Source organism: Anguilla rostrata, chromosome 9, assembly GCF_018555375.3.
Source record: "Anguilla rostrata isolate EN2019 chromosome 9, ASM1855537v3, whole genome shotgun sequence".
NCBI lineage: Eukaryota > Metazoa > Chordata > Actinopteri > Anguilliformes > Anguillidae > Anguilla > Anguilla rostrata.
The window spans coordinates 18,961,037-18,985,231 of NC_057941.1; the positions used below are offsets into that span (position 1 = coordinate 18,961,037).

General features: G+C 39.3%; 2 protein-coding genes across 4 annotated transcripts in view; one reads left to right on the forward strand and one right to left on the reverse strand.

Annotated features, from left to right (window-relative positions):
• The window catches only part of LOC135263193 (protein FAM168A-like), a 41,050-nt gene extending 24,597 nt beyond the window's left edge, over positions 1 to 16,453 (reverse strand). The window contains exons 1-2 of one of the 3 annotated variants that reach the window (XM_064350912.1): positions 16,215 to 16,453; positions 2,340 to 2,446 (exon numbers count right to left, since the gene is read on the reverse strand). In XM_064350912.1, coding sequence (XP_064206982.1) covers positions 2,340 to 2,410 — 71 coding nt within the window. In that variant the 5' untranslated portion in view covers positions 2,411 to 2,446; positions 16,215 to 16,453. The remainder of the gene's footprint in view (positions 1 to 2,339; positions 2,447 to 16,214) is intronic. The other 2 variants (XM_064350910.1, XM_064350911.1) reach the window with 2 other exon arrangements.
• Positions 16,454 to 18,599: 2,146 nt separating this feature from the next.
• Positions 18,600 to 23,878, forward strand: plekhb1 (pleckstrin homology domain containing B1). The gene is made up of 6 exons (XM_064350881.1): positions 18,600 to 18,780; positions 20,210 to 20,362; positions 21,080 to 21,182; positions 21,264 to 21,303; positions 21,682 to 21,781; positions 21,999 to 23,878. The coding sequence occupies exons 1-6, from the start codon at positions 18,744 to 18,746 to the stop codon at positions 22,130 to 22,132; spliced, it is 567 nt and encodes a 188-aa protein (XP_064206951.1). The 5' UTR covers positions 18,600 to 18,743; the 3' UTR covers positions 22,133 to 23,878.
• Positions 23,879 to 24,195: the final 317 nt, after the last annotated feature.

Sequence of the window (24,195 nt, forward strand, 5' to 3'; positions counted from 1 at the left end):
CATGGAGCCAAGGAGACACCAGAGAAATATATAAAAATGTGAAAACTGAAAACACGTGGGATAGATATATCTTAGCTTATGTAACAAGACAGGCATAGAGAGGACAGGCAGATATACAGTAGACATACAGGATGGATGGATAGCTCGTGTTTATTATACTGCTATATGAAAGGAGGCCGAGGACAGATAAATCTCTAAGATGAAAGGATAAGGGGAGATGGATAGTTCTGATAAGAAGACAAGTCTGGATTTTTGAGGCACTCCTGTGAATAGAAGTGCATTCCACCTGATTTAAGGACGCCAACCGTCTGTGGCGGTAAACTACACCAACACATCACATTCCAGCCTGGTTATTATGGCATCAGCGCCATGCATGGGGGCTGCAGGACCGTGACTGCAGTGATCAAGAGCGCGCCTGCAATGGCTTCCCCTGCCACAATAGGCTACGGTGTCTGGTGCATGTGTAGAAAGCAGACTCTTGCATCAGACCTTCTCTCTCATGATGAACAGTTTGGCTGTTATGGCGAGAAACAAACAGCTCCTCTTCAGATGGGCTTTGTTGCCTTTACACAACATTTTAGCAGAGCTAAGTCATCAGGCACATTAAAAACAGGCAAGGGTAACAAACTTCATTGTGACATCGTGTCAATCAGCTCCAGAGCTACTGAAAAGCAGTACATGCTACAGGCAATTCCATTAGTACAGCTAGGAAATTAAGACTAACCATCAGAAAATATCATCTTCATCAACTAAACATTTTTTTGCTAATCAAATCCAAGGACCAGCACAGTCTTCAGCACACCATTGTTAAGCTTGGTCAGAGCCACATTAAAATCATGATTTAAAGGAAATGCAAAATCCCTCTATTGTAGTGAGAGGCAGGAGCTCAAATCATTGTCACCCAGGACAATGCCTGCATCACCCACGTCTTCCAACAGTCACTTTCTTTCCCCTACATAAGAAAGAGAAAAACATAATTTTCTCAGACTAGAAGTGAAGCTTTCAGACCTCAAAAGGAAACTAACAAGCACTTCACACAAACTGTAAAGACTGTCTTTTAGATTAGCTGCCCACCAGTTGAATGGTCAGTCTACTGCTTTGCTATTGTGCAATGAGGCCAACCACTCACAAGCCTCAATTTGCTGCATGTTCTGGGCGTTAAAAGCAAGGTGGCATCATTCCTCACCATTTCAGCAGTGAAGTGTAGACAAAAATTGCAAAGAAAAACACTTATCCAGGTATAAATAAAAATAGTCAGAATCTGTTAGATAAAACCATGAGACTCAGCTGTTGTCTTGCCTGTGATGAACAGTATTAGCAGATACAATGCAGAAAAAACTGAAAAATGAGCTGGTGTACAGGGACCCAAACAGATATGTACCTACCAGGCTAAATACACACAGCGTATTACATGAACACTACAGTGAAAGCAAACAGATGTATGTCTTGTAGAAATAAACCCAACATTCCCTAACAGTAGATTGGCTTGTTAAATGAACCACAAATGACCTGCATTTTATCAACATGAGTGGGCCTCCTGAGCGAATCGGTCAGTAAACATATGTGGCTCTGGGCGTAAGGGGACCCCCTAACAGCCTAACTGTGTCCGGGCTATACCAGAAAGGGGGCTATGACTAAGCATAGAATAATCCTCAGCACAGTTGGTTTTGCCTCACTCGGGTACAGTGGGTTTAAGCCCATAACCTTCCAAGTAGCACCCTGCAATGGATTGGCGACCTGTCCAGGGTGTAGGCCTGCCTCTTGCCAAATGCATGCTGGGACAGGTGCCAGCCCCCCAGCAACCGTGACCAGGAATAAGCGGGTTAGATAATGGATGGATGCATGGATGGATGCATGGATGGCACAATATGCAAAAATCAGCACCATAAAAATACAGACATTCAAAGGTAATCAATGAAAATGAGCAAAGCAGTTTGGCAGTTTTCCCACATTCTCAGGACCTAGGCCTACATTTAATCTGATTCCAAAAAAGCTAGAAACACAGAATCGTACATTAGCTGGCAAATGATTCAAATAAAATACTTGGTTTATTCAGTACCAACAAGTTATCTGCGGGCATTGAGCAAGTTAATAAACTACAAATTAATACAAATAAATAGATTCAAATGTATGAGCTAAACAAAGCATCAAGTGTTTTTAAATAATTAGCTAATTTATTAAACATTGTTATAATTAACACGATTCAGTTCAGACACAATAAAATCTGTCTCGTTTCATTTTGAATGTTAACAATCACCCTGTAAACACTGCTGCCGTGGACTAAGCCACCACAGACACATGGTCGCACATCAAAAGTATTCAAGTGGTTCTACACTGACCTCTTCAAGTTTTGACAGCTTTCAGGTTGGTACAAGAAACTGAATTTGTCAGTGGGGTGCCCGCTGGCCATTCTTGGAAAAGCTAATGTAGGGAATGGAAATGCAATCTGAAAAATAATACAGCAAGAGGTCACGATTATAATGGGACACAGCAGGAAGCAAAGTAAAACAGCAGACAAAAAAACAAAGCAAACAAACAAACCAAAGAAAAATTAGCAAAAGCAAAGACAGCTGAGTTCAAAGGTTGGATAAATGGACCTTACTTAACATTTAATAATGAACGACCTTAAAAGATCCATAGCACATTATACACATACTACAATTTTAATTTTTGAATTACGGGCCAGAATTTGACCAATTTTCAGGCTAGTTAATTGCGCGTTATGTCCACAAGAGGGCAAACCAATGCAATGAGAGACATAATTAGCATACGTACATTTTATTTGAACATAAACATGAACGCAGTCCGGTTGAAAAAACTGTTAACATGAACACTGCACATGGCTTAGGATCTAGGCCTACACACAGTACACGGTTATAATCAAGGTTTGACATAAATGGTATGCAAGTACGCATGCACTTCGGAAAATATTAAAATATTTGACAATTTTGTCATAAGGAAAAGTGTACCTAAATATAGATAGGCCTACATACCTAAAGATAGATAAGTGCATTTTTCTCTTTTTGCCATGCATGCATGGTTGCATACTAATTGTCAACCCTGGTCAAGGGCCCAGTACCACGGGAGTCCAAAGGGGGCGTTGCCCCTTCAACTGGACTGGACAGTTTTGGCGAAAAGGATTTTTGATGTCAGCCAAAGGCGCTGCATGAGTTTGCTAGCTGGCTAGAATTATAAACATGGATATCAGAAATGGATGCATAAAAAATACACCTAATTCACAGGACCAAACCAGCCTAAACTATTTGGATATAGGCTACATGGGGCCCAACCAACCGATGCTGTCAACCCAGATAAAAATGAGGTGCAGTCGGTTCTACCTCATCCCAGATGCAGCCAGAGCTCAGACGAAGTTCCCTCCACTGTGGCTGAGGACCTTGGTAATGACCAGCCAGTTCAGGTTTGCCTCAAACCATTCCCTAAGCAACAGTTTAAGAATGACTGCTACTGATAATTTTTGGGAGAGATTGGTTTGAGTATTCACAAAAAGCAGATACTGCTTTCTGTTTTCCATGTCGTAAATTTGGAGGGAGCGATTCAGCTTTTACGAGGACTGGGTTTTGCAACTGGAAGCACACTAATGATAAGGCAAAAGGATTTGGGGGGCATGCTAACAATAAAAAGCATCAGACATGTGGCCATTTGGAAAGAACAACTGCGACAATCCACAGGCAGGAACATTTCAACACTAGTTAATGCTGATCAGCTTGCTCAAAACCGACTTTATGGGTCTACAATTATAGACATTATTGAATTTCTTGTCTCAAATAAATTGCCTTTGAGGGGTCCGACAGTTTCAACTGATAGCCAGGCAGTGGACCTTTACTGTCTTTATTACAATACTTGAATCTTGAGACAAAACACGGCACTCGGGCAAGGTTTCACTACAGTTCTAAAAAATTATACATAGGCTACACCTCACATGACATGCAAAATAAAATTAGAGATAATGAGTACAATTGTGAGGAGAGTCATGGCTCTCAATTAAAGTGAATAGTAATAAAGATCCAACAGGAAATATTTCCATCACCTTTATATAGATAATATTTTCCATTATCTGTAAACCAAAACTACAAGATATAAGAGGCTGCTGTCAATGTCAAGCACCGAAAACACTGTGACACCCTGTCACTCACCAACTTAGTTTTAGAAGAGCTTCCAGATGCTGGACTCAACACCAGAAAAGTACACGTTTGAGAAAGCCCACTGTAGCCGCTCACCATACCGGAGAAATTTTTAAATACGTTACTGGATCACCTGGCCACCTTGAAACTGTGACTGTGATACCGAAATCGTTCTACACACTTTGAGTTACTGACAGAAATCAAAACCACCAGAACTAACTGTGCCATCGTGAAAATCGAAGCAGCCGGTTTACTCAAAGCAATCACAGAACTAAATTTCCAATTTATTGCTGACATAACTAACGGATGCTGAACCCCCCCCCCCAACAAGATGTGGGCAAACTGCAGAGGCACGGATGCAGCGCCTTCAAAATGAAAACTGGTGTGCAAGTCTCTACAAGGTTACATGGTTGAGGGAACACTAGCTCAGCACGATGAGCAGGAATGTAAAAGGTTACAGACTGTTCTTGGGGAAATTGCTCCGTGTTTCAGCGAGCGCAACGGCAAGCTCACGGGAGGCCTTGAGCGCCTACGATCCAAGCAGTCAAAGCTTTCTGCATGTTGGGAAACACAATTGTGAGAAATGTGAATAAAAAGAAATATGATTCAAATTCACAATTTGCAATAAAGTGCTATTAAAAAGTGAAAAGCACTTTCTTGGACTGTTTGGAGAGGGACATACGATCGGCATAGTTTTAACACAATCCTGCCGAAATGCTAGAACTCCCTAAATGCTAGCGTGGAAAAAAAGATAACCAAAATAACCAGATGGTCCACTTGCAAAGAGGCCAGGGCCAATCTCTTATTCTTCACTATATTCCCAGCGGAGGAAGACGCATTACGATTCCAAAGGAATCAGGGATGAAATGAAAGTGCCATATCCATCAAATAACAGCATAGCAATGAGCCTATTACCCAGTGACTTTCATTTTCAACAGAGGAGTCACTAAACTGTAAGTTTTATTTTTGGTTTAACACAACCCAAATTGAAAGGAAGACAGCAGCAATGAGACCCACTGAATTTTTTTCCCTTTCACGTTCGAATGTTAATTTTCACGCTCAAATGTCATTTTTTAAAACAAATTCAAATAGCATCTGAATATCGAACAATCGTTTGATAAAGAAGAACAGAGGCTCTCTTTGCAAGGGGAATAACACAGGAAAGTGACATGGAATGCACAGTCTTTGTCTGCTGAGCTGGCAGCGAATATTGCATAAGCAAGAGAACATAGCTAAAGCACAAACATGCACCACCCTCAATCACTAACCCCCAATACACTGGCCAAATCACTACAGAGGGGGACTCGACAAAGATTACAAATGGTTTGATAGATTTTATCTATGTGCTTGCAAAAACAATTTTTAAAAGGGGTTCACACAAATATGATGTTAGCAGTCATCTTGGAAAATCTGACAATATGAGAGCATGATCCAAATGTGGACCAAAATGATACTTTTCATAATAAATGGAACAAGTTAAACAAGCCCTCACAAATTAGGTATTGATCATCGTATCATAATTATAAGGTTGTCATAAAACATAAGAAAGGCAAAATGTGAAATAAAATATGCATTTTGGACAATAAGTCCAAATAATTTACACTTGCATTCTTGCCAGCAAATCACAGGATGACTTATCCCACAGAAAACTGATTCTTCAATTAAAAAAGGATAAGGATTGTAAGTCAGTCTATTTATGTTACTTAACAGAACACACCAGCTTACTTATTAGTAGGCTAAAGGTTGGAACCAAAAAATCCCATACCACTCAGGCCCTATCCCCAAACCTATCCCCAAATCTAGTGTATGACTACCCAGGCACCTCTTCTCCAATGCCTGTGTAAAACTCAGGTACAAGAGTGATGCCCCACTGAATTTGAACTCCTGGGTTGATTGTGTAACATACTTTCATTTTTATAACACGTTTCTGAAGAATCATGTGTACGTGTGTGTGTGTGTGTGTGTGTATCCATGCTTATTGTACAGGCTGGAAGCTTCTCTTTTGTGCCTATTAACAGTTACAATCATAGGATTACCACCAATGGTAAGGGTAATGTTATTTCATAAATAGCACGCGTTTACAACAATCCCCTTATTAAATGTGGCTGCATTTCAGACACAAAAGGCAACATATTGAATCATAAAAAAACACATCAACATAGCTTACAGTTCATGCAAACACAGTGATCAACACCACTTCCAAACAGTTTCCAAGTCCCCCTGTCCATCTGAATAGCTTCTACTAGGTCAGAACAGTCTCCCTGAGGGGTCTCCTTCCCAGAATCTTGATCAGAGCAGCAAAACCATGGAAAAGCGGTGAATTCTGGCCAACACATTCCATCATTCTGAGCCCTACGCACCAGCCTCCCTCCCCCAACCGGAGCTCAAATCAAAGAGGACTCCCAGCTCGAACCCAGGCTCCACTGCAGGTACCACTCTAATGTAAGCACCAAACTAATCCCTGCCAAGTTGGGTCTGGTTCAAGTCTGTGAGTCAGAGGGCTGGAGTAATGCCAGGGCATCAAGAGGCGCTCGCCGTGAGCCAGAACACTGCTCAGAAACGCACAGCAGTCCAGTGCACATTGCACACAGTGAGGATGTCTGCACAGCGCTGCCCTCTCCATGAACTACAAAGGCAGATTCACACAATATAATCTCCTGTTCCCAACTACCTGGAACTAACACAGGTACAGTATGCTATCGCAAGCATATAAAGAGCGCTCGTGTTAACTCAAGATTGTGGTTTTTACACAGGAAAAAGAGCCAAAATGCAGGGTGGAAAATACAATGCATTTCATAAACGCAGATATTCCATAGTCTTTTTTAAATATTGCAATGGGCGATGATCCAGACATAAACCACAAAATTATTACTATTCCTCTTAGCCAATTGTCTTTCTTTGTCTGATATTTGTGTGGTTGATTGATCATATTTACACAGCCGTTAGCAGCACTGCGAAAAAATAAATAAAAAATGAGATATCAAGATCTAGCTAATTTTCTTAACATGAGTAGCCTAAATTGAAACTGAAATAGTAACTTGGATTTTTAAATTACTATTAGCTTGCGTGGCAATAATTTGTCTTGAACACCAAAACATTATTTGTAGCTTACTGCATCCCACTAATCCTGATATTTCATCCCGCTTTTTGTGAAGTGTCATAAAATAAAGAGCGACATACTTTCATTATGTAATTATTGTGCGTTGGCATTAGGGATGTATCCAAATCCCAATACTGTATTCGGGAAAGCACAAATAATGCGATGGAAACATATTTCTTCTACACGAAGTTGTTCGTTATTATTTCGGATTCGGGGGGGGGGAAGTCAGCTCCATGTCGAGTTCTCATAGTCTCTATCTAACGTTACACAGGCAGAGAGAGAGAGTATCTGGAAATTCGGCACATACCAGCTGCCTTGTGCAAAAGTAGCTAAAAAAAAATAAAATAAAATCCCCACCATGACCCTTAGGGGGCTCTGTAGTTTCTCAATAAAGTTTAAAGTCACTAGTCACCTAGCCAATACTAAAATTTTTGGTTTTAGGTCAGAAAGGTGTCGCGGCATGCTTGTTATCCCAGCTAGCTTCCAGTCCAGTTTGTTTTTCTTCCAGTCCAGGTTTTATTTCTTCCAGTCCAGGTTTTTTTTTTGTTTTTCTTCCAGTCCAGGTTTTATTTCTTCCAGTCCAGGTTTTATTTTTCCATCAGTTTTTCTCTTCCAGTCCAGGTTTTTTTTTGTTTTTCTCAGTAAAGGGATATCTCGGCCTTTTAAAAGTTCTAAAATCAATGCGCTACAAAATCCAGCATTCAAAAGCAGTTTAAGGGGAGGCACCAACGTCAAAAACGATGATTATGGTTCCATATGTCGATTTTGATATTTTGCTTCGATAACTTCTATAGTTTCCTAAAATGAACAAACTAAAGATAAATAATCGTTATAAATAGTTTAGATTATAACACCATTGTCAAGTACACAAAGCATAAAATGAGCTTATGATAGCATCTTTTATGATTAAATGCCTCTGCGGTTTTAAAACTGACCTAGTTGAATCATATAGCCTATCGTTAAAAAGCTTGTTTCCTGGAGCATACTGCTAGAATGACCATATATGGCTATTTCTGTCACTTTGCTGTCACTTGGGTGGACGAAAGACGAGTAGAACTCTTCGAATTCATTGGCCACTAGCGTTTAAAGTTCCCTTTAACAGCCATTTTCTCAAAACTGTATATTGCCCATAGGGTATTCAATTAATCCAACTTTAAAAATAGATACAGCTACATAATGTTACATACTGCTTCTTAAATGTTATAGCTAGGATGTGTCAGAGGCTTTTTTTTATATGTTTTGTCATTTTCATTTTATGTGGCATTTTATCTGTAAAAATAGGTTAAAAAAGGTTTAAATAGGTTTTAAAAAATGAAAGGCAAAAAAGTTCATGTATTACCGTTATGTAATTACTGTTGTAAAGTAGTAGCCTAAATCACGTTTCCCTAACGAACTACAGTAACGTTAACACATCAAGAAACGCGTACGCAGCATCATTGGAATTTAAGATTATTCCCTTCAAATTTTTCTATTTATCTTTACTGTAACTAGTTTCTATTTCCAATGCAAAACAGAATATTTCAATTTATAAAACATTTTTTCCAGTTTCTGATTGTTCAATGTCCCCAGTTAAGGGGGGGTTCAGACAGTTCATAAAACTTAGTTTAGTTAAAAATACAAAGAGAGAGAGAGAGAGATGAAAAGTACAGTATGAGAATGTGGAAATATATTTCATAATGAATTATATGCCAATATTAAATTGATTTGATTCTTTGAAGGCACAGCAATTACATTGTTAATGAATATTAGGTTAGAAAATAAAACATTTGCCCCATTTAACGTGACTTCCGGTCTTTTATCCGAATACAGATACACAGACAGATAATTTTGTTGGTTGAACAGATACAGATACAGACAATGACGTCTCTGTACACCCCTAGCTGGCATATTATGGCAAATATTGTTATTTTTATCAGAAAGAAAGTGAATTAGTGTAAAACAAACATTCTGAAATGTCCTGCCTTCAAAAAAAGAAGCATTCCCTGGGCTAGTGAGACCATCAATAATTATACCTTTAAAAAACACATATTACACCACTTACAAGCATGCATCCTTCATTGCTGCTGATATGGAAGAAAACACCAATGACATAGCAGATATTCAAAAGTAGCCTACATTTTAAATTGATTAAGTCTGATCTTGTACCAATAGTCAGGAAGCCCATCGCATGACAACAAAACAATGATCACAGTTTAAAGACGCTGACTGAGAAAATTCATTACTTGGAAAAGAGTTCTTCTATCCCAATAAATACATTTAGTTTAGTGCTGCTAAGCCCAGTCCCAGTTTTCTGAGGCAATCTGTATCTGCCGCTACACAGCACACTATCCTATTTGGACAAGATAAATGTCTCCTGCTGCTCACTCCATCGATCCCTTTCCTTCTGCACTCACGTCCACCAGTATAAACCTACTGTTCAATCTGTCTCAGGTAAATTCAATCAGGAATGTACAGGTGTACCAGCAGTATCTCATGCTCGCTAGGTAGCTCTAGCTCTTCTCTCCTAACCACTAAAGAAGTAGTGTCATTTCCCTCCTTCCCACGCGGTTATCTGAATGTATTCTGCGCACAGGGCTAAGACAGCTCTCATAAAACAAGAGGAAAAGCAAAGCAGTGGCAATCTTTATAGTTCCCAGGTAATACTGTCTCCTCTCTAATGTACTGGGTGTATGTGGCGATGAAACCATCTCTGGCATGACACAATGGGAAAGTTGCAGGTATGGATAAGCTACTGCATACTTAGTCCTTCATAGGTCTAAACAAACCCACAGTCACAGTTTCCTCCGTTTTGCTTGTAAAATCACAGATAAGGTGTTATGGAATAATACAGAAACCTATTCCCTTTTTCCTTGATTTGGACTGGGGTGGAGGGGGCAGTCTTAGAATGGGGTGCTAGGTGGGTGGCAGGTGGTGCACTGGGAACAAACGGGGCGAAAGCAGCAGACATGGTCCCGTTCCCTTTCGGACCTGCCTGATCACTAGATCCAGCGAGCCCAGCAAACTGCCACTCCTGCACTTTGTCCATCAGGAATAATAGGAACAATGACCACGTGGCAGATGGAAAGGGCCTGGACTGAAGTCGCAGGTCAATACTGTGTCCATGGTGACAGGACAAGTGAGGTCGGCACTGTGGCTCACTGTTAATGTGAGCAGGCTGCCCAGAGAGAGCAGACAGGTCCAAACGGAAAACCAGGTTGAGAAACACATGACCAAAGCAGTGTGCACTGCTTCTGAGATTCATGTTACTTTTGGGCGTCTTTTCGTTTGATCGATAGCAGCATCAAGCTTGACCTACCTCCTTTTACTATCAAGTAAAGCTCTAGATCCACAAAAGCATCCGCGTGGGTTTTTAATGGAAAATTAATATGGAACAAACAGAAATAAGTTATTCATTAAGTACAACACAAGACACAGACTACAACCCTCATAGACAAGGAAGGATAAATAAGTATCCGTAACACAGACAGGGTGATAACCAAGAAGGCACACCGGAAAGAATAAAATTCAAGTAAACTGCAAGGCTGCCATCCAAACCACACAAGATAAATAATTCAAGCAAAAATAAAAAGAGAAATAAGGGCAGGGGGACCTCAGGACCCGCAAGGCTACGGTGTGAGAGACAAGCACAGCTGGTGCCTGAATCAAAGAGAGCGTTTCGATGGGATTCACCGCATGCAGGGGCACACATGACACGGCTGCCCAGCAGGTAATCACAACAGGAGCTGTTCACCAGCCTGAAACACCTGCCAATGCTCTTATCTACAACAGCGCCTATGTCTTCTCAGCAAGGACAGTATCGCTAAAGGGTACGCGCGTGTCCTCTCACGATGGAAGCACATAATACAATTCTCAAAAGTGGCAGGCGAGAGTAGGACAAAAAAACCTGACACGCTATCGGCTACAACCTGGCTTTAGTGGGACTGTGAGGCTGTAGTGTCACCGCCTCAGGATGCTGCTACTATGTAGCTAGTTGTGCACGTTTGCCTTTTTTGAGGGCCTTCTGAATGGTTTCAAAGTACAGAACTCGCTCAGGGACTCCAGTTGTTTCTTTCCATTTTGGTTCAGCTCCAAACGCAAGTAATTTTCTACCTAGCAGAAAAAAAGTCCATGTCTTCCATCAAAAGTCTTCTGCCTTCTTGACGTTGACATTTTGTTGAAATAGGTGCAGGGTTTGTTTCGCACAATAAGGTATATTTTAATCATGACTTGGCTCGTTCCATTCACTGAGCCGGCTATAACAGCCAACCAAAACACTATAAAAACTCACCAATCTGCGCACCACCAGTCCAAGGAAACATTTAACAAGCATAATATGTTGAGTGGTCATTTTCCGATAGCTCTGGCAGTAAGCACTCCGAGTCAGCTGGCCTCCTGAAACCTGATATTGAACATAATTCCAGCATGCCAGAAAAATGACTTTCACCAGCATATGCACAGGCAGGAGAACACTGTAACTCAAACGTAGTGAACAAAGTGTGGTGTGACCACACGAACATTGTCGTTTCAAACCCACAGTAGTTCAATACCATTATATGCCCTTTACACACTGTGAGTTCTAAGTTCTAAGTAATGGCAATCAAAATGTTTGCATGCACATGCAAGAATCACAGCAACACATAAGATGTGCGCTATTGACAGCAGATGTGAAGAAAACCGCAGCTGCCGACAGCTCTCCTGCTGGCAGCCGTGGCGATAAAACATTTAAAATCATCTCCCAACCAATCTCAGCCACACAATAGATCACTCAGTCACATCTATTGGATGTGGAGACGTGAGTTAATGGGCAAGAAACACCTTTTTGATTTGAGGTAATTTTTTGAGAAATTATCATTTGCACAGGTGTTGCTGGTAAATTTGGATTGTTAGCATATCGCTTTAACTAGGCCTACATACTATTAATGCTATGAATATGCCAAAACAAATTAAATACATTTATAATTTTATTTGTTCTGATAAAGATGCATAATTTGCTTCTTTCTGATTTGTTATGTTAACATCTGAAAGCCAAGTCCATGCTGAACTGCGAGACGGTACATCATTACCCCTGAGCAAGCAGAGAGCGTATTTCTCTGTACAGTCTGTTTGACAGGTTAAAACTTAGAGAAGCAGTGAGAAGCAAGAAGACTGTATACTGCAAGCTGAGAAACCCTGTGGCGGAAGACATGCCTGCAAACCTAGCACCCCCTCAATCCTATTATCCAAGAGACTGGCATAACAGCACACCGACCCTGGGGCGCAGCTGACATTTTTCAAACATCTTAGAAGCAACTGGAGAAGAAAGGCGGAATGTCGCCTAGCATCTAGAAAAAGCCACCTCAGGAGCCTTATGTACATGTGGAGGAGAAAGCCTTTTTAACACCATTTCTTTTTACCTCAGGAAAGACTGAATTAAATATTAATAATTACTCTTGTATATGGTGCAAGCACAACCTTTTCTGAACATGGAATGTTCGCAGGGCCTTTGTTGCCATTTGTGAACACTCCCAGGACTGGGCGCCAGTCTATGACATTACAGCTAACCAAGGTGAAAATACATTTCTACAGATGCATTCAGAAGGTCAACAAGAATGAACCCACCAGCTCCATTATGGAGAAATCAGGCAGATGGAGTGACACATACTTAAGGAGCCATGTCAGTTGGGAGCAGGACAACAAAATCCGAGACCTAATTGTTCACCATGATCTTAAACGTCAATTAAGCTAAATGTCTAAGGTTCAATGGCAATTTCTAGACTTTTATTATGCACTCAGCCATTTAACAGCATTTTCCCCAAGATTTCACCATGCTACTTCTGCACACACAGCAAATATTTCAATTTGATCAAAACTTCAAGTGGAAACCCCTTGACTCACACAGGTAAAAAAAAAAAAAAAAAAACAACCACTGTATGATTTTTATCAAAATGAAGACTAGTAGATCATAACGTTATTTCTAACACTGAAAGTGATGATTCAACTGCATAACACAATCACATTTTCATACACAACTAAATAAAACATATGAAGAACAATTAAACCTATTTCATTAACGCATGATAAAGCCAATTATATATCAAAAGCAGAATTCAAAACAACAAAAGGGATCATTTTCACAGAACCATTATGGCCCACAATAACTGTATAACTACATTTTAAATCCCGGGATGTAGTCTGGTTGAGACTAATTTCTTAACCTTATAAAACAATAAAAATTAGTATGAATATAAGACAACTGTACACTAATAAACAAATTCCCTGATAAACTCCCCTATGATGTTGTAATTCAAAGATTCATTAATACTAGCACCTACAGTGCCCTCTATTGATCACATGTCGGCATAATGGAAAAGAAGGCAGGTCAGGTTCAAAATTCCATATTTAATACCGTTTTCAGTTTTTCCCCCCATTCCTCCTCTCGCTCAAGGAAATGAAACGCATTTACTTGTGTGACTGAGCAGAGGTCGTTGCTGTAGAAGCAGTTGGTGTCGTGTGCAAGAACAAGTGATTGGCAGAGCTCTGTTAAGTACATATTTTATTAGTGTACAATAAAATTTTGCACAAGCAGAAATGTCCCAGAATTTGTCTCACTATGTTTTCAAGTTTAAGAGTATTTAAATTTCCTCAATTCATGAATCCACCATTTTAAAATGTTCCCTAATCAATGGCTCACATTAGCCTTCCTCCCCGTCACATGAAAATCCCCACTTATGAAATTTCCTGTTGAGCTGTCGCAGTAACCACATCCATTCTTCACATTAGAAACATATTAGGTCACTGTACACTACACTGCTGAATATCCAAGGGATGGGATGTGTAGCTGTACATTTTGGTGGACATGGTTTGGATTGACCGCATTCATTGTTATTGTCCCCTTGACCGTGTGTGTGGCAACTCAGGTCCAGTCAAATATTCACATAAAAATTAATCTAACATGTAAAGCTATACAATTCAACCATTCAATACAAAATCAACCAACAAAAAATAATGACGCATGAGGATTTTTTTAATAGGTCAACACTTGGGCTGAGTCAGTTTCTGTACACATTCATGATACAAGAATAAATTGATATAGGCTACACTCATGGTAAATTAATGTAGAAAACAGTTTAAAGCATTAATAAATAATCTTTCTAATAATTTATTTTAAAAAATCTTTGTGAAAAATAACTTATCAATCCAATGATAGGCTGCTGACTAACAGGGGCCCTCAAAAAATATGGTGTGGTCAGAGTAATGTGCAGAGATGGGGTGGACTGGGATGGTGGGGCCCAATGTGAGATCTTTTCATCATGACCAAAATCCATAGGGACGCCCCTGTATATGGTTCATCATTTGCACAGTAGCATTACAAATACGCTACTATGCAAATGAAGTACTTTAGATGATAATAATTGTGATTTACAAAACAATGTTGCGCAGTCACGAATTTACTTAATTTTCAGACTGCCTCACAGTGGCCGGACCTGCTAATTTAGGCTATGCTCATTTAATTTCTGACCTAACTAGTAAACTCCAAACTATAAGAAATCACATTAATGCTGGCCTCTGCGTTCATTTTGCAAATTAATCACAAATCGTTTCGCTCCATCGATAGCGGAGGAAGACTATGTTCTTTAGCATCGGCTCCTTGCTGACAGTTTTATAGATGCATTGTTTATCCAGTCATTCCGCTGCGGAACGCCAAATAAACTGCAATAAAGGGGCACGTGGCTGGGAGCAGACAAGTTCATTCATTGTTGCTTTACAGTGTCCTCCTCTCCCGAAACTGTCTGAAAAATATGTAGCTGCGTGTGTTGCCTATTTATAACTGCTGCACCATATAGATTTTTTATAAATGACAATGGTAGGCAACGAATTTTTTTGCGTCGCATGATCTAACGTTCGCTGACATTAGTAAACGAGCTTAAATGCACGGTTAATAATATACACAGACAGCACATTAGCTAATCGCTTACACTTTGTTTCTAGATTTTTGTTAAAATTATAATGTCAAAATTTTAGTTTTCATTTGTGACCCGAGTTAACTAACGTTACAATAGCTATTCTACGTATTATATCTACCTAGACATAGTAAATGGAGGTCACATGCATACTTGAATATAATTTTAATCATATCCGTGGATCGTGTTCCTAAATGGTCTCAAGTTCCATACACCGTGGTCATAATCACACAATAAAATAATTAGGCGTACAACAAATATAGCAAACCTGCATCAAATCAAGCAAGCAAGCAATCTATTTTACCGCAGCTTGATAACCAGTTATGATCAACCAACTAGTCTAGCTATATATATCCTGGCAGTCTCCTTCTTAAAACGATAAAATCTTCAAAAGTCACATTTAATAAATGAATATGTGGCTAATCGGCTATAAGCAGCGTGCTAACACTAAACAACCACAAACAGCTAGCTAATCGACACCACGTCGTCGCTAGCCAGTTCCCTTGTTCTGCAGCTTGACTTCACAATGGTTCATTCTTAATGATTGTTTGCATAGAATTAATTTTTAATTTAGGCTCTCCATGCAACTCGCGTCTAACTACCATGCCTTTTTAACATGTTAGCTAGCTAGCCACTACGCTCAAAATTGCTTTTAAAATGGTCACAGAACAAACTACAGACACCATTTTGAGAAGCCATCTCCTTAAAGGGCTGCAGAATGGAAAAAAAATGTATAGCCGGGCAAAAGTAGGCAATATAATACTCCACCACAATCGTGTTCACTGCCCGGCCACGTTTTCCATTTTGCATCCTGTGTTGTCTGTTCATTACATATTCTTTCTTTTACAATGTTATGAGGGCATTATGGGCACGTTTTTTTGTATTTATGCCCTTTCTCCTCACTTTACTGATCGTCAAGGTCCTGCTAGCTTCACCATTTGTAATATTTTCCTGCTTTCACTATGCCCATTCCATTTTGGGACTGGACAGTTGAAAAAAGAATGTAAAAGGAATCTTAGCACGAACAGGAATACATAAAGAATTTGGTCTTACCAATGCAGTTAATCCAGTTGTAAATATGAGTAATTCTTCCCAATATACTCTAAACCTGTCCTTAATTTCTTCTGCGTTTAATATTCTGTTTGTCTTTAACGTTGGCGTGTTCCTGCAGTGGTTTGCTTCGCTCCTGCGATTTCAAGCTTGCAACGGCGTTGGTAACATCGACATACACAGAGTGGGGGATGGTGATACGGGCGAGAGAAGGAGGGGGGACATTCTGTTTCTGACGCTACAGGGGATGGAACAGACCGCCCACAATCCTATCGCTTTGCGCTGAACTGAAGTTCACTTTCTAATCGGACACAGTGCATTGGGTTCTGATTAATAGGTCTTGATTGTCTGGGAGTATACTAGTCTATATTTTGGTGCACTTGTTGAGACAATACAGCTCATGTTTCTCACCAATGTATGTGAGTGCAGGGGTGTTTCTATAGTTTTTCGATATTTAAAGGCTAGACATAACATAAGCCAAGAACAAGTGTATGTTACTAGCATTGTCTATGCTTTATCTCTCGTTGCCAGCAGCGTGATTAGAACACAAGCTCGTGATACACGAAATTAACATGATGCGCTACACCTCATTCTTGTTACTGTATGGCAATGATTTGTGCACATTTTATCCCATCCCTTAAACCTAGTCTTCAGAAATATCCGTCGTGGCCATATCTATTTTTATTGTCTGAACAATGCTACTGTTAGGTCACCAAAATAAAACATTTTTATTTAATTTTTTAATTTTCTGTTTTTTTTTTTTTTTTTTACGTTTTCTTAGTTGTCCTTGCAGATTGTTGTTAAAGTTCCTGGGACATTGTCATTAGTGTACTGAATAAATACACTATTGTAAGACTGCCGAAAAATGCTTTTATTCTATAATTGTATCACGAAGAGACTGATTAAGCCCGAGAGATGCAACACTGGGCAATGCTTTGCAAAGGTCATGTTAACACTTTTTCAATATGGAAAAAAACTTTGAGATTCGTAAGGTACTCGGTGTGTGGGAGCTTCAATATGTCCATCCATCTCCTCTGAGTACCTACGGTTAATACCCCAGTCGTTTTATACCTGTAAATATATTGAGAAATAACAAAATGCCTGAATTCATCTTTGTAAAATGAAATAAAAATTTGAGTGTCGTTTCTGAGTAGATTATGTAATAGTTGGATTGAAAAATATGTTGTACACAATGTAGCTACCTAGTTCTTCAAAAAATGAACGGGCACCATGAACTGTGTGCAATGGGATTAGGTCGCCCCCTCGTGGTTTTAAAGTAAACTGTGGAAATGAAGGAAGTCCTTAGAATGAAGGTCATATCCAACACATCAAGCCAACGTTCCAAATAGCTTTTATTTATTCGCCAATTTATTTCTTATCCACAAAGGGCCCTTATTACGTCATAAAGGCGACTACTATCGCAGATACAAAAATGCAATTCTACATTAATCTAAAATATGAACGTCCTAATGCAAATATGTGAGGTCATTTAAAAAAAAATCAATACAGTTAATGAGGTTAGCACTCAATTGCTATTGTACAGAGCGGATTTATTCTTGAAAAAATGTTGCTGGAATATGAGCTATATTTATTCTTGAACACCCATTATAAATCCCAACGACAATGTAAACTAGTGTGAGATAAGCAGTGAAAAAGATGAGGTAATCCAGGATTTAGCTTCCTGGTCATGTGATTACCTACCATTTGTTGACAATAAGCTTCACTGGGCATTAACTCTTGTTCGTCCATATTGTTTTTGTTTCTGCCATTAAAAACAAACATACTATACTTTGTAATTTTTTGTATATTTTACCTAATATAGAACCTACAGATTCATCTGGAAAAATTAACATGCACAATAATAGTAATAATAGATTATTACTATTACTACAAGAAATTATTACTATTGCTACAATGAAGCAGTAAACATACATTGCTTATCTAAGACTAGTGGTTTTTAAAAGGGTAACAGTTCAGCAATCTGGCAACCACACGCAGACACAAGAGAGTTTATATTTACTCAGTTGTTGCCCAGGTCACAACTGCTACCAAGATCTAGACCACATTGCTGACCTGACCACTTATACTCTGCTTCTCTCTGATGAAAGACATGCTGCTTTTGTATAATTTAAATATAGCAGAAGAACTAGGAGTGTGATGATCATGCACAGCAGGGCTGTGTGTTGTATTCTGTCTTGGGAGAACAGAGTGGAACAGGTGTCATCATCGTTGCAGCATTCTGGCTACAGGCTTCTCTCCTCAGTAAAGGAGGAGGGATAGATGAGTAGGGGTGTGGCTCACATCTAATCTAGAATTAGCCAACAAGTCAATGCTCTCTCTCTCTCCCAGATTAGAAGGATAATGCCTCAGGATAGGCCAGTCCAAAACAAAGAGCGCCAAGTCCCGCCCCACTGAGCCCAGTGAAAGACTGTCACTAATGGCCTACAAACAAACAAATTCCTGATACACTTCCTGGGGGCTCTTTGGCTATTTCCTCTCAAGTGGGAGCACAGTGCAGCCCTGAACAGCACCATGGCTCTGATGAAATCGGGCTGGCTCTGGAGACAAAGTAAGTGTCTATGGATATTCTCATCACATTCTCGGGTAAATGCCGAACAAGATTTAAAGATTACAGCTTTCTATATAGGACTCAGGCCCAGATTAGATTGGACTAGAGCACACTCAACTGCTAATCACAAATTTAAAATGTCTAGATGTTTGGTCTTTATTCAATATGAGTAACAGTAGCTGTAGTAACATCTACTATAGCAAACATGCAAATTCCCCCTTCTGCTGAGTGTGGTTCGGTGTTTTTGACCATTTTGTTACTGACTATCAGGCTGAAGAAATATAAATCAATGTTCTTTCATAATTTAGCCCCAGTTTCATATGACATCAGGCATAACTGATACAGTATTATGGCACAAGGCAAAAAACAAGACAATTCAAATATAAAACGTGTAGTAAATATGGATAATAATTAGCACAACACAGGTGTTGTTATGTTTCTGCGCTTAATGAGGAATAATTCACGACATGGCCACAGCTGAGCAGTTAGAAACAAACTTCATCATTTTCAGACTGAAGAAAATAAATGAGCAGCTCTGGAGTCAAATATAACACTGGGAAATGTTTAAAACAGTACTTTGTGCAGCCAGACCAACACAGGTGATACAATACACATTTTCACATGTAGAAAAGAGGTTTAGGTATTAATATAGTGAGAAATTGTATATTATCCAGGATAGTTTCCAGGACAATTCTTATAGAAATTTTTTGAAACTAAGATTGCAAAGCTGTTTCAGGAAAGTGATATTTAAGTTATGAAAGTCAAATCCTTAGGCTGTAATGTGTAATCTCTTTATCTGCTGAGAGAGAGAGTGAGAGAGAGCTTTACCTTCATGCTGGGAGATTCATGATAAAAATAACTCAGTCAAAGCAGAGCAGTGCCCATGCTTATCTCTCATGGAAATGATCAATGTCTTAAGGGGGAGGGGGGGGGGGGGGTTCATGTTACATATTTATAAAAATCTGCTTTTAAATAAACATACCTGGATCAGGAGCACGTAGTAATATAATATTATTAGATCTGCAGGTCAAAATTGTTTTTTTTTTTTGTTTTTTTTCAGAAGTAAATAGTGCTGCAGCATATTGTTGATGTCATGTTCATTTTTTATTAAATTTCTTTTGGGGGGTTTTTATACAAGCTGAAATTTGCCATCCAGTTTTACATACTTTAAAGGCCTCACAACTAAATAACTAATAAAGCTTCAAAACCCTATGCGATTAAACCATGGTGTCATTTGCCAATGTCCAAAAAATAAAAACAAAAATAAAAATAGCGTTTTTTTTGTGTCTTTTCACATGATATGTGAAAGCACACAGTTGCCTGTTTTATCTCTCTTCCCTGTCACCCCTGGCTCCACACACCATGTCCAAGAACCTGGTCAGTGTTATTCCTAAAAAGAGTTTTATACAATATTTAATCATCTTCCCAGGCTCTGTCTTCAAACGCTGGAAGCTGAACTGGTGTGACCTCTGGATTGATGGGAACCTTATCTACTACAAAACCGAAAGCCGTCGGGACTATGAAATCAGGGTGAGCCTCAAGAGCAAATGTGTCGCGGTTAAGTCTGGGCTGGAATGCACAGGTAAGATGGTCTTACAATGCCTGCCTCTGCAACAGTGGCATACAATCTATCATCAGTTATCAGGCCAAACTGTAATTTAATACTGTAATACAGTATGTATAGTATGTACTGATTGTGCACAGCTCACAATCGATTGCCCAATAGTCTTTCGAATGGACTTTTGAAATTTTGTTCTGACATGTATATCCTAATCTCGTGCTTGCATCGCCTACTTGGAATTTGTAGCAGACACTCTGAAAAGCAATGCAGACACATTGCCAAACGTGGCTTGAAGAAAAGGGTATTTTCCTCTAGCAACAGGCAGTGGTTTAGCTCAATGGAGATTCTAGGGGATTGACAAATTCTGTTGCTCATTCTCAATATTCTCTTTGTTCAAGTGGGGGATGTAATGCAGTGTGATGCATGTGCTTTGTCTAGCTGGGGATCTAATGCAGTGTGATGTATATGCTTTGTGAAGGTGGGGATGTAATGCAGCGTGATGCATTTGCGTTGTGCAGGTGGGGATGTAATGCAGTGTGATGCATGTGCAGGTGGGGATGTAATGCAGTGTGATGCATGTGCAGGTGGGGATGTAATGCAGTGTGATATATGTGCTTTGTCCAGGTGGTGGTGTAATGCAGTGTTATGCGTGTGCGTTGTGCAGGTGGGGATGTAATGCAGTGTGATGCATGTGCAGGTGGGGATGTAATGCAGTGTGATTAATGCGCTTTTCTGCAGGTGTAAGTCCTCCAGAGGGCCGCCCCAGGGAGAATCTTTTGGTGCTGTATTTGAGAGATGGATCCACCGTTGCCATGTGTGCCAATAGTGATGATGAGGCATTGTGAGTCAAGTCTTATGCTTTTTTAGAACTACCTTTCTGGATTTTACTGTCATTGCCTCACTTGCTGCATCTTATTTACAGGGCATGGGAACTGACAATATTGGAAGCAAAAAGAAACCCAGTAAGTTTTTCTCTGGTCATATAGGGCTGTGTGTGTGTGTGTGGTTTGGGAAACTGGTACCAATTTCTGTTCAGAAACTGCTGTTTGGTGTCCCAGGGACGGGAAGCATAGATTGACTGTCAGTATCGTGCCACTACTCCAATAACTGTAATACTAAGAATAATTCTGTACACATATGGAGAAAAACATTCACAGCAAAATACATATAGAAATAGTATGATGGTGTACATCTAAATGCAATTAACAGAAATGTTCACAAAAATGTATCAACCACACAAATGATACAGAAATATAAATAACTACATCAAAACACAATGTATTTGTGTTTTAACCATATAAATATTAACAATTTTTCACTGTCTATTCTCTGTGACTCAGGTGTACACTTATGATCCATATGATGACAGTTATCAGTACGTGCCCTTGAACAGCCACAATGCAGTATACATCAGTCCAGGTTACCACGGCAACGGAGGAGGTAACACCAGAACCTGATACCTCTAATATTAAATGGCTGATAAGCACCAATGATTTATCACTGGCAGTCTAACATATGCAGTGTTTCATATATGGTACATTTGAAATTTGAATATGTTCATGGACCATTTCAATTCACTTCTAGTACAAGGTTCTGTTGTATTTGAAAACAAGAAAAGCAGTCTATTTAATTATAATTTTGCCCCTCCCTGATGCAGGTACCCACCATATCTTGATCCATCGAGACCCATGTGATGGGATAGGGCACCAGGTGGCCCTGGGTATGCTGGCAGGAATGGCCACAGGGGCAGCACTGCGGTCACTTTTGTGGATGCCCTTCTGGTTCTGCTGAGAGAACCTAACCAGAAAAAGTTGCAGTTTGGCCTGCTGCCATCCAGCCAGCCACAAGTACAGTCTGGAACACATTTCTATAAAACATCCAGGCCTTGTGTGGCTGCTGCTGCAGGTCTTGGCCAAATCAGATTCTATCTTTTGAATTAGGCTTTGTTTCATTGTTTTTTATCGAGGGAAATACAGCCAAAGCAGAAAGCAAGCTTCCCTGCTGCAGATAGATTACACAGATTGGTTGCCCCGGGTTATAGTGGTGCAGATGTTTGCTCTTGGATTAATGGCTATTATAGCTCCTAACCCAAACCTGAACATACCATTGCCACTGGACCACTGGTCATTAGTCTTCATGGATGTAAAATGCCTGACTAATTTGATAATTTATACTTTTTCTCTCTGAGAAGGGCATCTCTTGCACAATAAGGGCCAAATATGTAAATACTACATAAAGCAGTGTAAATCATTGTTGATGCCAGGTACTTCATGAGACCTGACCTTCACTTCCTGTGCATAGCAATAAAAGTAGAAAATAGTTCTATACATATTAATGACTGCAATTTACCTCAGAAAGTGTTTCTTGTCAGAATATGTAGCGTTATGTAATTCACTCTAAACTGCTACAAAAAGATCAATCCCCAAATCTTCTTAGCAAACAATAGCTAAAACTATAGATCAATATTTTTTAGTATGCAAAAAACATGTGTTCCTAGCGTAAGGAATGCATCATAATTATGCTTAGTTCCACAGCTAATGCATATAGAAATAAAATCAGCATAGGTTCCTTGAATTTGTCTAGATTTTTAAAGAACTATTTCCAAACCATTCGTGCAAAGGTCACCAAATTAACAAGCAAAGAAAAGAAACAAAAGCAAAATGCCTGAAGCTTTTAATTTGAACAGTGGGGAAAATATGAAGTACTATTAGTATATGCCCATTGATTTTTAATGCACCTTCAATCAAAAAGTATTAAACCTCCAATATATTTTATATCAGTTTTTGAGTGTGCATAAAGCTAAAATATATATTTTTTTCCAACTTTTCTGCAAAATTTTTTGACCATAATGAATTTACTGTAGCCCAGACAGGCACAGGTAGTAACAAAAAAAAAAACATACATACACTGCAAAAATGAGGGACAATAAGTATATGCAGAGCAGATGCTACCACACAGGCCTATCAATCACAAAAGTGTTGGTCAAGCCTACTCACCCATAATTATGACTAGCACAGCTGAAAGGGCAGGCCTCAGTGATTTTGAAAGAGAGGTGACTGCGTGTTTAGCAGGAGATTCAGTCACCAAGTTGGCTCATCTTGCTGATGTTTCACAGTGTCTTAGGCATGAAACTCCAAGAGAAAGACATCATTAGCAGCACTGCATGAAACCACATACTCCAGGATTGTCACATCCAGACAAGTGCGAGGCACAACAGATAAGCATCCACAGATCAATTGACCACAGAATTTGAATCTAGGGCAGGAGCAGCCAGTTCAAACAAAAATGGTGGTGGCCAAACAGCCAATTAAGTATGTTTACATTGTTATTTACATTTTTTGTTCAGTACCTGTGCTGTACAATACAAATATTATGGAACTTCAGAAATTGAAAGAATGAAAAGAATTTAGTTTAGAATTTTAATTTAGTATTTATTTTCTTAAATATACTGAATGCTATACATTGTATATAATGCTCTTATTATCTTGCAACTGTACAAAAGGAAAAAAAATCCAATAAAGCTTTGCTTGGAAGGTTTATTTTAACATTTTATATGATTTTAAAATAGAACAGGGATTCTCACTCATAGCTCTGGGGTGCTGTGTGTAAACTGGATTTTGTTCCAAACACAATTGCAGCCCATAATTTTAAGGGGCTATTAATTGTTCACACTTTAATGTTTATTGAAGTATTTATCCATAACATGCCTGTTGTTTTCAAGAACATTAGTTGATCAAGAGATTGGCTATAACAAAAACAACATCCACAAAGCAGGACTGGGTTTGAAACCCCCCAGACCAGAATGTTGCACGCATTATGTCCAGCTCCTTGAATATTTATTTGATGTGTATGTT